The sequence below is a fragment of the Panthera uncia genome, chromosome B4, assembly GCF_023721935.1.
Source record: "Panthera uncia isolate 11264 chromosome B4, Puncia_PCG_1.0, whole genome shotgun sequence".
NCBI classification, from domain to species: Eukaryota; Metazoa; Chordata; class Mammalia; order Carnivora; family Felidae; genus Panthera; species Panthera uncia.
The window spans coordinates 74,662,657-74,678,678 of record NC_064809.1 but is presented as its reverse complement, the minus strand read 5'-3'; the positions used below and the strand labels follow the sequence as shown (position 1 = coordinate 74,678,678).

Here is a 16,022-nt window from a genome sequence, read left to right as displayed (position 1 = left end):
TGGAGTTGCTCCTGCCACAGAGAAAGCTCTTCCTGCCTGTGAGATAGTACAGTTTGTGCAGATTTTAGGAGAGCAAGACATACGAAGGGGCTGGGGTTTTTCTTCCTCACTGGAAAGCAAGGCCTCAGGTGGGCTGCGTAAATGAACCACCTCTCCTCCTCCCAGGGAGCTGGCTGCTTTCTCCTCTTAGGTTAATATACGTTGACTGGGGCTAAACGCCTGATGCTTCTGGACAGAGTCCAGCCCCTCAGCAGAGCAGCCGCACTGGGGAGATACAGCTGCTGGCATTAAAGGGCTAAGCCCTTTCCAGCTGCTTTGCTTTAACGGGAACTGCCTGCAGTCGGCAGCTTAACGGAGCTGTTTTAGCCCGATTAGGAGGAAATGACTAATCTCGGCATCTTCTCATGGCACTGGCCTGGAGGCTCTGGGGAAGATAACCCGGTAGGGTGGGAAGTGGTTGGATAAATGGTGTTGGAGTGCTAGGCGATTATCCCCTCAAAAATGGTGGTCCCTGCTTGACATGGTTTGTGTTTTATTTTGTCTCCATAAAAAAACATGGGGTTTTCTTCACTGGCCTCCCTGGCACTGAGGGAGAGGAGATGTTTACCATGTTGGGTGGCCTGGGTATTTAAAAGCTGGAATAGAGTTGAGAGCATATGAGGACAATGGTGCCCGTCCCCCTTAGAGGAAGAAGACTTGAGACCCTCTCATGTGGTTCCCACTTTGGCCTTCCATTCCCCTTCGCTTTAAAATCTGACGTAAAGAGGGGCGCCTGGGTGGCTCAGTCAGTTAAGCATCCGACTTCAGCCCGGGTCACGATCTCGCGGTCCGTGAGTTCGAGCCCCGCGTCGGGCTCTGGGCTGATGGCTCAGAGCCTGGAGCCTGCTTCTGATTCTGTCTCCTCTCTCTCTGCCCGTCCCCCGTTCATGCTCTGTCTCTGTCTCAAAAATAAATAAACGTTAAAAAAATAAATAAAATCTGATGTAAAGAGCCAAGATCCAGAGGAGAAATGATCATTTTCTTGGTCATAAGATGCACTTAAAATATATTTTTTAAATATTTCTGAGGATTGGGATATCTTATAATCAATGACATCTTACAAATACAATGCAGTGTTTTTCTTTTTTAGTAGCTCATAAAATAGTGGTGCATCTTATTAACCATGTTATTTGGGCTAGAAGCGTTAGCTGTTCCTGGGAGGTAGGCTGTTGGCTAGACCAGATGTGGAGACCAGGGAACCTGCTACTTAGCTGTGGTTGAAGAGCTTTAAAACAGGGAGTTCTCTGCATCTGAAGGAGGCTGCAGGATAGGAAAAGCAGGGCTCAGCCTTGGGACATCTAGCGCAAAGAGGCAGGCAGGCAATGTGTAGGATAGGATCAAAATCTGTCCCAGTCATGACCCATCCTGGAGCCATTTCATGTGACCCCCGAGTTGGGGAAAGGTAGCGAAAAGCCATTGTGAATCAGTGAGGCTATGACCAAAATAATAGTACTTCCTGGTGGAGTTCTGAAATCAGTACATAGTACTGAAACATTGGGGTGCTTTAACACGTAAAAGAGACTAGAGGTCTGTTTGGGCAGGGAGCTGGGAGTATTTCTTGCAATCCTTTGTCTAATTTGCTCACCAAATCCAGAATATCAGAGGTCTTTCCTCCCTTGAAACTGGAAGGCCATCGTTCGGGGACCCATAAAAAAAAAAAAAAGACAGTCAAGTTAAGGAAACTGTTGCCCTGAGACAAGGAGTAGAATAAAAACATAATTTTGTTTAAGAAGGTCTTCATGTTCCAATAGAGGTGTTCAAACAACTCCAGAGGGGTGTTCAGTGCCAGGATGGAGGTGTGTGCAGAGTGCTGTGGGAGCTCAGGAGTGGGCGGCTGGAGGCATAAGAGCCTCAGAGGTGATGACATTATAGCTGCGTCTCAGGATGAACAGGGCAGCTAGAGAGGGCCGGGAAGCACGTTCTGGGCGGAGAGGCACCTCCAGCCTGGTGCCTCATAACTGGACATCCCCAGCGACTGTCCTGGCCTCTCCTCTGATCTCGGCCTGGGCCCTGGCCTGGCTGGGCCTCGTTCCATATGTCCGTGGGGCTGGAGTGGAGTTGTTGGTCCCTGCCACCAGGGACCCAGCTCTAGCAATAACTGCCCCTTTAGCTGACTTAATCAGAGCTCTGACACAGTTTTCACTTCCTCCTTTTCTACGCATTAACTGCAGTCTATTAATTAGTGCTGTCGGACACCACACTCCCATAAACCACCTTCACTAACCGAGCTCCCCTCCAGCTTTTGCTAACTATGCACTGCTCCTCAGTGTAGCTGCCCCTCCCTGAGAGGTGATTGCACAACTTGGCTGTGCAGACCCCCCGCCCCAGCTACCCAAGTGGCCACTATTTGGCCAGATGCTTCTTGATTAGCTCTTAACTTCTCCCTTCCCTTCCTCACTCCCTGTCTTCCACCTGACATTGCTGGGGCCTGGCACTGGCTTGGGGTTAACATCCCTCTCGATCGGGAGCTCTCTTCTCGTGCTGCTTCAGGTCGTGAAGTGCAGTGCTGTGGGCCCGGAGGGACTGAGCCCATCGCTTCTCCTGACCCAGTGCACTCTCCCATCAAGACCCCAATCAGCTTGTTGCAGATCATTTGACCTTATTATAGATCAGAGATCACAGACTTTGATATGTGCTACCTTTTATTTTTATTTTTTTTAATTGTTTTTTTAACGTTTATTTATTTTTGAGACAGAGACAGAGCATGAATGGGGGAGGGTCAGAGAGAGAGAGGGAGACACAGAATCTGAAACAGGCTCCAGGCTCTGAGCTGTCAGCACAGAGCCCGACTCGGGGCTTGAACTCACGAACCGCGAGATCATGACCTGAGCCGAAGTCGGACGCTTAACTGACTGAGCCACCCAGGCGCCCCTGTGCTACCTTTTAAACCCTCAGCAACGATGGCTGCTCCCCTTATGTTTTCTTAGCTTTCATATAAAATTCCAGATGTTCAAAGCCCTGCATCTTTTTACCCCCTTATATCTGCCCAGACTCCTTACTCTCATTCCCTCAGTCTTTCCACAAACCAGCTCTCAGCCATGATCACTCCAGTGCTCCAGTTCTCTGTTCTTGGGAGGTATTTCTTTCTTTCTTGGGTTTGATTCTTTTTTTTTTTTTTTTTTTTTTTAAGTTTACTTATTTTTAGTAATAAAAGCCAATGTGGGGCTTGAACTCACAACCCCAAGATCTGGTTGCATGTTCTTCTGAGTCAGCCAGGAGCCCTTTGGGTTTGATTCTTGACTCCTTTCCTCTGGGATCTTCCTCCCCCCAACAGACTCATACACACACACTCCTTTGCTTAAGCTAACTAAGGCTGGGGAATGGGGAGGAAGTGTTTCCTTCTTTAGTACTAGCCGGCTGGGCTGCAACTGGGCTGCATTTGAAACTGCCGGGGAGGCTGCTGAGCCATTGGCAGAGGGAACTGCAGTCTACCGCAGAGATGGGGACAGCCCTACCAGCCACTGAGATCTGTGTCAGGTGCCTTGCTAAACACATACATCCCATGTGGTTCCAGCCCTCTTATCACATAGACCCCATTCTCCAGATGAGGAAAGTGAGGCAGGATCCTTAAGAAACTTGCTCAAGTTCACACAGCTACATAACTGCCTGAGCCTATATTTAAATGTTTTCAACCCTTTCAACCCATATTATACCTTCATGTAGTCTTTTTTTTTTTTTTTTTTTTTTTTTTTTAATTTAAACCATGGTGCACAGAAACCTTTAAGTCAAAGTGATTTTGTTTGGAAGGTGGAAGTCTCTGGATAATTCTCCAGCCTTCTCCTCCTCTCCCCTCAGTCCAAAGTCCGAGGAGCCTAAATGTGTTCCAGAGCTTGGCCCCTTCCTGGGCTCTCCCTTCAGCCTTGCACAGTGTGGTCCCAGTGTGTCCTCTTTACAGCCCCGAGGTAGCAGTGGGGGCGGGAAGTGGAGAGGGGCTTCCTGCCAGCCAATGGGGAAGCGACAGCCCAGGCTCTGTGCTCACATCATCTGCTCCTGCTAAGACAATCATCAACATAGAAGGCTAATTGTATTAATCACCAAGGCACCCCCTCCCTTTTGGGAGAATTATGAATTGCAATTGCAGATGGCTCCACTGATTGAAGGCAGTGCTCAGCAGGGAGAAGGGCCAGATCAGATTACACACCATTAATTAAAAACTTCCCCTGACAAACAGGAGGAAGGGCGGGCGCACCAAGGGTCTGCCTGGTTGGGTCTCCGTCCTCCCCATGGTCCTGCCCCCCATCCAGACCTAGGGGCCGGGACTGTGAAGCTTCATTGCCCCTGGCTGGAACCTCTGAATTTGGCTCCCTGAGGGCCAGCCCTTCCCTCATCCAAACAGATGGCTGGCTGTCCTATTAAAGGGCTCCAGAGAAGGAGAAACTAACCTTTGGTTACTCATTCCTGTGTCTAACTTTGGATGCTTTTCAGATTCTAACCTATTTCCTCACTTTTCATGAAGCTTGTGTCTTCTTGCTCTAGTCTGTTCTGACAGAGCACAACTCTAAAGATCTAGTTGTGAAATTAGCCCCCAGCTCTCTCTCCAAGCAGATCCCCTTACGTTTTTGGCCTGGAAGTTCCTGAGACAGAGGTTACACAGTCTGCTCTGGAGTAGTTGGGTTGGGGGGTGGGGGGCTCAAGTGTGGGTGTGCACTCTCGTCCAGCTGCCCCTCCCTTGGAGCATAGGCATCCTCAGCTGCTCTCATCCCGGCTCGTCTGAACTTGTAACTCCTGAATTCTCCTCTTGATCAATTACTGCCTCCCCTCCTTCCCCAGTCGCCCGGCCTCAGTCATTCATTCATCAAACTTTTATTGAGCACCCAGTGTGTGCTCTGCTCTGGGGACGCGGAGACAATTTGTCTAGGAGCTTCAGAGCCCACTGCAGGAGCTCCACCCCTCCTGCCCTCTTCAACCTTCTAGTTCTTGTTTCCTTCCCTCCTCTGGCTGCAGCTCAGATAAGCCCCCCCGGAGCTCTATTTTGGAGAATTCTAAGCTGGAGCTGGGGAGACCTTAGGGGGCTGTGGTACTGAGCTGGGTGACCTTTAGCAAGTCAATTACATCCTCTATACGCGCGTGTGCGCGCGCACACACACACACACACACCCAGCTGTCCCTGCTTATGAAAGGGCACGAGAAGCCTCTGGGCTCTGAGAGATTGTGAAGATGGATGAGTGGGGCCCGGCTTGGAGAGATGTGAATAGTATTCTGCACTGACAATATTATAGAACGCTGAACACGGCCGCTGTGGCCACGAGCACTTGGGGACTCAGCTCTTGTTCTGTCACCCTGCCCTTGAAAGACTTTGGTAGCCCCTCCCATCCCCAGCGCCTTTGGAGACATCATGGAAAAGGACCTATCTTTTTTATGGATTTGGTTGCTGTATCTCAGGGTACCATGGTGATGAGCACCATAGAGATGAGAAGAACTGACTTTTATTGGCTTGTCTCTTTGTTCCGGTGTCCCCCCTCACCCCCCCTCCACACACACACACAAAGCTCCCAGGTCAGCAGACCCAGGAGAGAAGGAGGCAGGGCCCCGTGTAAGTGGAACAGATGAAAGGAGAAAAATGTACTCTCTTTTCCCTCCCTCTCAATCATCCCCCCATCTCTCTCTTTCTTCCTCCCTCCCATTACCAAAAGCAATTGTATTCAAACCCGATAATTACAGTAACAGCTACAATAATCATCATTTATTGTTTGTTTTTTAAGCATTTTAACTTCCAAAAACATTTTCCAATCTCTTGTTTTCACAGCAGGCCCTGGGGGAGGACTATGCCCATTTTATAGCTGGGGAAGCCGAGATCCAGGTAGGACCCCAAGTCATGGGGAGAGTATGTTTACAGCAGCTTGTAAATATTAGCAAACCAATTGAGACCTAGGAGTCCTTCAGAGGCACTGAAGGCAAATCTTGGTTTCTTGGGTCATTCCTGAGTTCTTACCATCCTTGGACTTAATAGCATTTTGAGGATCTTGGTAGAACTGAGAATGAGGCTGGAGACAGCTTGTGGCCCAGGTCATGGGCTGGGGGCTGGGATAGGGACTTCCCCCGCTCTCTGGATTGCTCCCATGAATGGGGATGGGGGATGGAAGGTGGGCAAACACCTGGAAAAGGCCTGTTTGGCCCAAACCTCCCTTGCCTATATGCTGCCCCTCTGCCAGCCCTAGAAAAGGCTCCTCTTTGTGTCAGCGCTTCCCAAGGATGGGGTCCTCTCCTGAGCATTTGGAGGTGTGAGGAATGAAGATCTATTGGAAGGGCTGTCTCTGTCCTCAGGAAGCCCCCACACTGAGGGCAGGTCCCTAGCCCCCAAACCATACCCAAGAGCAGAGATAATACCTTTGAGGAGCTCAGAGACTGTCCTGGGGCCTGATTCTTCTGGGAAGTCTGGCTCTCCCCGCCAAGGGTGGGGTGAGAAGTTGGGGCTCCCCGAGGCCTCTACATCTCTTAGTGTCTAAGCTGAGTGGCTGTCTGGGCTCCAATACTCAAGACAAGGGGGTCTGGAGGCCCAGGATGCCCACCAGAGTCCAGATGGATGAGAGAAGGGGAGGACAGTCATGAATTCCCCTGCCTCCTTCTGCTCTGTCCCATTAAGAGATGTAGGAGGAGGAAACTGAACAGATTTGCTCCCCAGATTCTTTCTATCCAGAAATATAATGCCAGGGATAGGGAGTGGCATTCCCTGCCCACCCTGTTAGGACAAGAGGCCAAGCCTCCCCGTCTTTCCTGCCCTCATCTACCCCCAACCCCGCTTTCCTTGTAAAACCTGAAGTCTAGTTCTACGAGGCATGCTACCCACCTAAAGGGCGCCTCTCAGAAGCCGGAAGGTGGGGGCCAAGTTCTATACCACCTGACATGCATTGCCCATTTCAGTGTCCCCTGAACTGCACTGGGATTCTTTCTTCTTGGGCTCCACCCCTGTCATTTTCTCCACTTCTTCAGTGCCCATGAGGATGACCAGTCGCTGGGCCATGGTTCTGGTGTCAGGGAACAGGATAAAGTTGTAGATCAGCGAAGCCAGGACAGCTCCTGTCAGGGGTCCCACCCAGAAGATCTGCAAAAGCAGAGAGAAGTAGGTGCCCCAGTCAGGAGCTATGAGGATCATAGGGTAGCTTTGGGATCCCTGCCCGCCTCCCTAGTGTTGGCTCTGTCGTCCGGGACCCCTCGAGCTGCTGCAAGTTGACAAAATTGAGAAGCAGGTGTTCTGCCTTTCAGGTCCCTGCAGGTGAGGTGACCTTGCCTTCAATAGGGCGGGCCCAGTCTCCTCACCACTCTGTTTCCCTCCTCTCCCCTCCCGTGTTCCAACCAGAAGCCCTGGCTAGTGCTGTTCCTGTCTCTGCTGGTGTGTGTGTCTATTTCTGTTTGTCTTTTTCTTTATCCAAGTTTGGAAACTGGTCCAGCTGGAGAAAGTGAATAAGGAAACAGCCAGGACTTAAGGCCTGGGCCAAGGCTGCATCTCCTGTCCTGGCCCATTTATGGACATTCCACTGGGTACTCTGGGCTATTGAAGCTGGAAAGACAGGAAATACAAGCCAGGATACTCGCTTTTGTCTTCTGAGCTTAGGGAAACCTCCTCTGGGGGTCAAGATGGCCTGTGGTAGGGGGCCTTGTCTCCCCAAGTCCCTGTGAACCCACCGCTGGTGAAAGCCACAATCCCTATCTCCCCTGCTCAGGCTCTCCCCACCTAATGGCTGCCAGTACAGGCTCTCACCCAGTGGACCGTGAACTTCCCAACGACGATGGCGGGGCCAAAGGAGCGGGCTGGGTTCATGGAGCAGCCGGTGAAGTAGATCTGGAGGGGCAAGTGGAGGTTTGTGGTGTGAGGAGGCTTAAAGCAGGCCTGGGAGGGGACAGCCTCCTCTGCCCTGGCTTAGAGCCCCGGCACCCGCCTTGGGCACTGCCGTATCCTGGGCCCGGACTGTGGGAACACAGCCTCGGCCCAACGCATTAGGGGCTCAGGGAGGGACACTTCCTGGCCTTCAGGGCCTCTGCAGTCTCCCCAAGGAGGGATCAGTGTGTGCATACACACAGTGCCCTCTTTGCCTCTTACCCCAATGAGATGGCCCAATGCCACAGAGATCCCAATCACGATAGCTGGGGAGCCCGATGCTTGACGGTTGTTGGTGGAAGCAAAAACACAGAGCACCAACTGCAGGGTCAGAACCAGCTCCACTGCCACGGCCTGGCCAGTTGAGACGTTACTCTGGACCTGGGTGAGGAGGAGGCTATGCTGGAGGCGAAGGGGTCTCTGCCAGGGGTTGGCGACCCCATTGGACCTCATTGCCTCACTGTGAGGAGGTGATGCCTCACCACCGCCAAGTCCAGGACTTAAGGAGATGAAGGATCGGGGACAGCTGGCAGTAGAGTTCGGGTCAGCCCTGGACATTTGCTGCCTGCAGAAACGCGTGGCACCCCCTCCTAGCCCACCGGTTTGTTGAGGCCAGTAGCTGGCGACAGGCTCAGGACTGGTGGGGAAGGGAAGGCTCAGAGCAGCTGGGGTGCATGTTTTCAAGCAGCCTGGGAGGAGACCGTGGGTAGGAGTGGAAGGAGGAGACTTGGGGAAGTAGGTGGAAGGATAGATGATTAGGGGAATCTGGAGGAGTGAGGCCTCAGGGTGCTGAGGAAGGAGGAACATGGGAACACAGAGGAGCAGGGCACATGGGGCGGACCTGGAGAGAAGAAGGGCATGCCAGGTCTCCTGCATTACCCACAGCCCTCCCCCCCCCCCCAAGCTACCCTGCCTCTTAAATGCCTGGTCCTTCCCTGACTCTTACTTCTTAGTTACAGCTTCTCTCTGTTCTACCTGTTCCTCGTACCATAACCCCACTCCTGCTCTGCCTGCACTAAGGCCACAGTCTGGTTCCCCTGGGTCCCAGGGCCCAGCCCAGAGCAGGTAAGGAGCACGTAGTCAAGTTATCACCTCCCTGTCCCCTCTCCTCAGGCCTGGTCCTCCACCCTTACCACCTGTGTGGGCATCCCTTTTCTGGCCCTGCTGGGTGACCCTCCCTGCACCTACCATGTTAATCCCAAGGGTCTCTTGGATGTCTCCTGGTATGACCGCATAAAGCACTGAGGCCCCCACAATGGCCCCCGTCAGCTGAGCAGCCACATAGGCCACGGCACGGGGCAGGGAGATTTGGGAGCTCACGAGGAAGGCCAGCGTCACAGCAGGGTTGATGTGGGCCCCACTGGCCTTCCAGGTGACCTGCACAGCCACGGCCGTGACCAGGTTGAAGGTGATGGCGGTCTGTAGCATGGTGGGACGCGCCGAGGGCCAGGGCAGACTGGAGCCCACACCAAAGAACACGTACAGCCCTGTGGCCAGGAACTCAGCAAACAGCTCCTTGCTGATAGCTCTCCAGAGCTGGCCCAGCAGCATCCTGGCCAAGCCTCACCCGCCTGGCCACACGGTGTCCTGGTCCTGCTGCTTTGGCTCCCGCCTCTACTCCTGGGGCCTCTTGCCTCTGATCTTCGCTGTCTCCTGGGGTCTCTTGCCTCTGGCCTGCTCTGGCTGTCTCACTGTGTTGAGGCTCCTCTGGCCCCCACCTGGTCAGATTGTGCAGGGAGCAGGCGCACAGGATTATGTGTGTCTGGGTGGGTGGGAGGTGCGGGGCTCATATAAGGAGTGGTGCTCACACGCTTGCCCCACCCTGAGCTCACCTGACAGCTGGGGGAGGGGGGCGGCCTCCAGGTGCTGAGCTGGAACCTCCAGGTTTCCAAGCTGGACGGGCCTCACTCTGCGGCAGGCACAGGCCTGGCCCAAGGGTGGCAGGTACAGGAGTCATGGTGGGCATGGGATTCCAGGGTGCTCACATCCCAATGTCAGCTCAGAGGCAGCAAGCTCGCCAGGTCCCCAAGTCCAAGGCCTGCTTCAGAGGCTCCTGTTGTCCCGGTCCCCTCTGCCTGCAGGCTCTGCCTCCAGATGGGCTCACACTATTCTATGCCCCATAAACCCAGATGTGAAATGAAGCTCTTTCTCCCTTTCCCACCCAAACCCCTACTCGTAGAAAGCAGATGTGAATAGAGTCAACTTTACTAAGGACATGGGCCTGTGTGGGTGCAGAGGGGACAGAGGGAGGAGGGGTTTATTCCACAGCTAATGAGACGACACGCATGGCAGTGGAGAATTTCCCCTGCCAGCTGGGAATTTCCACTGGTCCTTCACTGCATTGTCCGTGCCCCTTTCTGTCTCCCTTGCCCACCCCCTCCCTTTCAGCCCCTTTCCCCTCCACTATCTGCTCTCCTCCTTCTCGGGGGCCTGAACAATTCTGCTCAAGCCTCTCACAGGGCAGCCGAACCCTTTTTGTGGCAATGCTGGCCCTGAGGTCACCCATGCCCTAGGCTCTTCCCTTTTAACCCCAGCAGCATGTCGAGGTATTTTCTCAAACAAAGGTGCTCCTTCTCTCCCTAAGAAGAATCGGTGTGGCTGTTAAGATAACAGTTTTCATCTTTTAACCACACGGGTGTGCCCTGACCTTGCCCCTGGCCAAATCTCCCTGCTCAGTTGATATCCCCCGGTTGTCCTTAGGCTCCTCAAATGCAGCCTGTCTCAGAAGGAGACCCTCATCTCTCTCTGTGCCCCCCCCCCCAAATGCACTATTCCTGTTTTCTCCAGCTCTGTTGGGGGCACCTGGGAAGCATCCTTGACCCTCCTCTCCCTCCTGCCCCCAACCAATAGTGGCATCAAATCCTGCTGATTTTGAATCTTAAATATTTCTCGACTGTGCCCTCTTTTTGCCACCCCTGCTGCCCTGCGGCCTTTAACCATTCTCTCCGTCTGCTCCCTCACTCAGCTCCAATCAATTATCCACACTGCAGCCTGAGTGATCGTTCTAAAATGCAAATCTGATCCTGCTGTTCCTCTGCTAAAATCCCTTCAAAGCGTCCCTCATGCCTGGCCTACAAGGTCCTCTGGGATCCTGCTCTTCCTACCTCATCTCTCCCCGCTCCCTGCTTTATCCTTTACCCGGTGGCCTCACCAAAGGGCCAGTGGTTCTGGAACACTCCGTTGCTGGTCTTTCCTGGCGGATGCCCTGTCTTCTTCTCAGAGAGCCCTTCCTACGTCCTTTGCTTGGGTAACTCCTAACTCATCCCTAAGGCTCAACTTCAGTGTCACCTCCTTTCCTGGGTGAGGGAGGACCCCTCTGCGTACTCCCACCACACCTGGGCATTTTCATACACTCCAGTCACCACAGAGTGCTGTCATGGTGTTAATGTGCCTCCTTAATGAGGCAGTGAGTCCCTCAGGGAGCAGGAGCCAAATTTCGCTCATCCCCACATACAGTGCTGTGCACAGGGATTAGCCATAGTTGGTGCTCAGTAAATATCTGTTGAGTGAACGAATGGACGAATAAAAGCTTCCTGACCTCCTGGAGGCAGGTGACTTTCGTATCTACTTCATCTCAGCCAGCTTATTCTTACGGCCTCATACCTGTCTCACCTGGGATCGAACCCTCTGAAATCTTCCAGGGGAACATCCAGCTCTAATTATAGGTTCTGTCCATCCACCCTCTCCCATCTCAGTCCCTGTAAAATGCCTCCCTCATTCCCTCTCTGTGCTTCCAGCCTTCCTGGCCTCACCCTTCCCCCGACCCCCCAGATCCCCAGGTGGTCAGCGCCCCACCGTCCTGGCTCCCTGTTCTCTTTGCCCCACCTCCTGCATCTCTCCCATTTCATTCTCCTCCACAGCTCTTTGCCTTGATCTGCACTGCTGAGCACTGCTGGAGAAACTTGTCCATCCGTGCAGACTGCTGCCATGACAAGTCCATGGTCTCTGGCCTCAGCAGGGGCCGCCGATCTGCTCAGCAATCCTTATGCCATCCTCAGTCTGCTCGCTCTCTCCCCATTCTTCTAAGGCCTACTTCCAACCTTGCCCAAGCTCTCCAAGTGCCCCCATTCCAGCTTTCTTCCAGAGGATCAGCTTGCCTCCTGTCCCACCTGGAAAGAGACACTCGCAGGCAAGACTTCTTCCCATCCTTCCTGCCAGCCACAAACTCACCTGCCACTGCCCCGTGCCCTCACCAGCTTCCCTCGGGCCCTGAAGAAGAGGCAGCCCTTCTTTTGCATCCAGTCGGTGGGCTCCTCCTTGTGCTCCTGGCTCCCTTTGAGTGACAGACACCCTTTCAGGGCTGGTTCCAGTCTCCTCTGGGGTTTTCACTTCTCCCTCTCCTGGATGCTTCTTGATAACAGGCCTAGAAAATCCTGTAGTAGAGAGACCATTGGCTTCTTATGCCTTTCCTCTTTGTCTCCCTTTCAAGACTTTGCTCAGGTCTAGTTCCACCCTGAAGCCTCCCCTGATATTCCCCTCCAGCCAGTGGCTACTTCTGGCTTCGACCTCCTTAGTGCCTCCCCTGTTCCAGTGCAAACTCCCATGCTTGCCTGGTATAAAAGAGGCTTTCAATAAATGCTCGAGAAATGAAGGAATGTGGCCACAGGGGTAGTGTAGGTGACATTCCTCCCTAGTTCGGTAGGTTCTCTGCCTAGGGGTTGTCCTAGGGAACCTCAAGGGCATCTCTCTCTCTCCCTTCCTGCAGACAGGGCCTCAAAGGGCTTCCCGACACCTTACCTAGCTTCGCTTTCTGCACCTGTCCACCAAGCAGCACTAATGCCTGTCTGTTAAGAGCCTTCGATAAGATAATACAAGCAAAAGCAATTGCACACTGCCGTGTATACTTCACCCCTGACCAATATGTAACTTCTGTGAGCTCAGTTTCCCCGTTTTTAAATGGAGACAATTCCCACTTCCCCATGTGTCATCAGGGGCAAATGTGCTGACACCAGAAGAGTGTCTCTGAGCCAGAAAACTTTGGCTGTTAGGATTGCCGCTCCCCTCACCTCTCCAGTGAGAGGGGTGTGAGGACTGAGCAGGGCTGGGAGGGGTCCTGGCTGCTGTGGCAGTTCCAAGGCTAGTGGCTCCTGCTCTGGGCTCTGGAGGCTGAGAGAATCAAGTACAAGAGCAGCTCTTGTCTCCAGCTGGCCTAGAGCTGAGCCTCCTGTGGCCCTGTCTGGCCCAGAACAAGGTCCTTCAGCCCCTGAGGCCAAGTGAGCCTTGTCCAGGGCTTGCTCCCACGCCAGCTCCTCCCCGGACCCCGCCAGTCCTGGGCTCTACTGCTAAGCTCTGAGGTCCCTTATGCTCAGAGGCTTTTTGCCAAGGCCCCACACCTGGCTGTCTACAGATGCCTGTCAGGTGGCCGTGTGCTTTTAGCCTCCTAGAGCCCTGTCTCTGGGCGCTCCAGCCCGCTGGGGTGGCTGTGTCTGTCAGGGAGCGGGGTGTGTATAGGTGCATGTGCACAAGGGGCAGTGTGAGCTCTGACCGAGGTCCTCTCAGCTTGGGGAATGGAGAGGGAGCAAAAGGGAGGGGACATACTGGGAGAGCAGGGAGAACGAAAGCCCTCCAGAAAGGGAAGGGTTCAAGGCAGCTTCCCTCGCGTCATCTCACCAATCCTCCCGAATTGTGGAGGCTTCATCCGCACCTGACCGAGGAAGCTGAGGCTCCGAGAGCCAACCCTCTCCTCAACCCCTCGTCCTGTCCACCCCCCTAGACAGCCAGCCTTACGTCCTTTCTCTGCCTTTAAGCCCAGCCCTCCTCCGTCTCCCCATTGTGTCCCCAAGTCCACCTTCCTACCTGGTGAAAACCAGCAGCCCCTGGGCAGAGAGGGGGAGGAATCAAGGCTCTTCCCAGGTTCCATTTCTAGGTGGAGCAGAGGGTCAGGGGTGACTGAGCATGTGTGTGCTTGGGTGTGATGCACACATATGCCCCTCTGAGAACACAGGGAGCCAGGCTGGTCCTCACCAGCCCTGTGACAGAATGGAAGTGGGTTGATGTGGCTCTTTCTCTCTCTCTCTCTCTCTCTCTCTCTCTCTCTCTCACACACACACACACACACACACACACACGGAGCAGTCAATGCCGAGAAGACACAGCCCCTTGGGTACAAGTGAAGGTCAGCGTAGACGCGCGGGGTTACTGTGTGCGTGTTCATGTGTGCGCAGGCTTCTGTGGGCTCCGGACCCAGCCGCGCGGATCACACACCAAGGAACACAGCGCCCTCTGCTGGCCAAACAGCCCGCCGCTGCAACTTGTCCGCCCAAAGGCCTTGGACCCCTCTCGTCCTCTGGCCAGGCCAGGTGGGTGCCCCACCCACCCCTGAAGATCTGTCTCCCATAGGCCCACCGTTCACCTCCTTATGCTCCCCCTGGGGCCCATCCAGAAAAGGAACGCAGGTCGCTGCGCTGGAGGGAGAGGCCAGCCTCCCAGTCGTGTCTGTGCCTGTACCTGAGTCATGTGGGGACTAGAGGGGAAGGGATCCTCTCCCTTCTGCACCTCCTATCCTCCACCTCTATAGTGGACTGGGGGCAGCTGCTTCCTGGTGGCTTAGGCGACCCAGGCCCGTACCCCCATGTGGCTAGAGCCGGGACCCAGGACTTGTGTTAGAGGAAGCCTAGCAGCAGCGGATTCGGTGGACGAGGTCCCCCCCTGCTGGTCGGAGCGGGCATTTGCGGCCTGGCTCCATGGTAGGGGCCAGGGGTCGGATGAGGCAGGTGAGGGCTGGGAAGTCTGCTCCTCCTCACCCACGGTCCCTGGGGCTGCCGCTGGCCAGCCAGGGTCCATCGCTTCTCCCACCCCTTCTCAGTCCATCTCCTGGCCCTACTATCCCCTCCTCTTCCGAGGCAAAACTGAAGACCACGGGGAGAGGTGTCCATTCCAGAGAGAACCAGGAACTCGGGTTCAAACACCTGCAGGAGAGCAGAGGCCCAGAACCAGAGTGTGGCTGGGGTCCCAGATGTGTATGCGCTGGTTTCTTTTTGCATTAGTTTATTGAGCACTGACTCTGAGGTGCTTGGTCCTGTTTGCACCAGCGTTTTCCTTCCATCTACTGTCTCATTTAGTGCTCAGAACAATCTATGAGGTGGGTACAAGTATGCCCATGTTACAGATGAGGTAATTAAAACTCAGCCTGTGTTACCCAAAGTTGCAAAGCAGGATTTGAGCTCCAAGCCAGACTCCTTAACTATGACGCAGGACTGTGTCCCGAGCTGCTCATCTGCACGACTTCCACCATTTTTTCCCACAGAGAGCCGACTGGTCCCAGGAATCTCACTCCCTTCATCTTAGACCATTCCCACAGCAACCCTGTGAGGGAAGCATTTTTAAACCTTGTTTTATAGCTGAAGAGATGGAGACTCAGTGAATTTAAGGCGGCTGCCTAAAGAGTGTCAGTGACAAGGGGACAGGCCAGATAAGAGCAGAGCTACAGGCCTACCGGGGAAGATGGTGGGAACAGTGGCTGGCAGAGGCAGGAGAGAGGAGGCCCAGGAAAAGGCTGGACTGGCTGTGGCTTCTGGGTATGTGTGTGGGGCGGACAGGGGTTTTTTCCCTCTGACTGCAGGCTCCCAGCATGGCACCTTTTTGGAAGAGTGAGGTGTACAGAGGGGAGTCCAGGGCTGTGCCTCCTCCGTGATGACAGACCTGGCTGATCACCCCCTTGGCATCTCAAGGGGCTGCTGGCTAGTTCACTTCTCCTCTCCCCGGCCTGGCACTCCCTGGCCCCAGTGCCAGGCCCTCCTCAAGTGGCCCAGACTTGACATAGCTGAGATGGGAGGGGCAAGCAGGCGGGTGGCTTGGTGAGGACCCCTCCTCTGCTCTCATGGCTCGCTCCTGACCTCTTGCTCTATTTCCATATTTGGTCTCTCTCCCTCACCCTCTCTCTTCCTGACCTCGTCTCTATGACTCTCTAAGCCTCCCCTGGCCTCTGCTTCCCTGTCTATCCACAGAGAACTGTGGAGATCATGGGGAGTGTAGGGGATGATGAAGAGGAGACAGATTGTCCAGAGGGACAGAGGTGTCCCAAAGAGAGGTTCTGGGGAGAGATGAGGGAGAACATCAACATCAGTGGTTTATTGGGAAGCCCCTACCCCAAACACCAGCAGCCCTGCCCCGTGCATTCTTGAGCAGAAATAAATAAGGCAGCATTTAATGAACTTAGGAGGAAGAG

At 54.1% G+C, this 16,022-nt stretch overlaps 1 protein-coding gene across 1 annotated transcript; it reads right to left on the bottom strand.

Annotated features, from left to right (window-relative positions):
* Window positions 1-5,500: 5,500 nt before the first annotated feature.
* AQP6 (aquaporin 6) lies at window positions 5,501-9,527 on the bottom strand. Its single transcript, XM_049625430.1, has 4 exons — window positions 9,044-9,527; window positions 8,078-8,236; window positions 7,739-7,819; window positions 5,501-7,081 (listed from the first exon to the last, which is right to left on the bottom strand). Exons 1-4 carry the CDS (start codon window positions 9,404-9,406, stop codon window positions 6,869-6,871), a joined length of 816 nt encoding a protein of 271 aa, XP_049481387.1. The 5' UTR covers window positions 9,407-9,527; the 3' UTR covers window positions 5,501-6,868.
* Between the last annotated feature and the right edge of the window lie 6,495 nt (window positions 9,528-16,022).

Excerpts from the sequence above, each read along its gene's own strand:
- AQP6 (XM_049625430.1), bottom strand. The coding sequence starts at position 9,406 with ATGCTGCTGGGCCAGCTCTGGAGAGCTATCAGCAAGGAGCTGTTTGCT. Across the intron at positions 7,820-8,077 it reads CATTGGGCCATCTCATTGGG|ATCTACTTCACCGGCTGCTC; the intron begins GTAAGAGGCAAA and ends TTGCCCCTCCAG. Across the intron at positions 7,082-7,738 it reads GGAAGTTCACGGTCCACTGG|ATCTTCTGGGTGGGACCCCT; the intron begins GTGAGAGCCTGT and ends CTGCTTTTGCAG.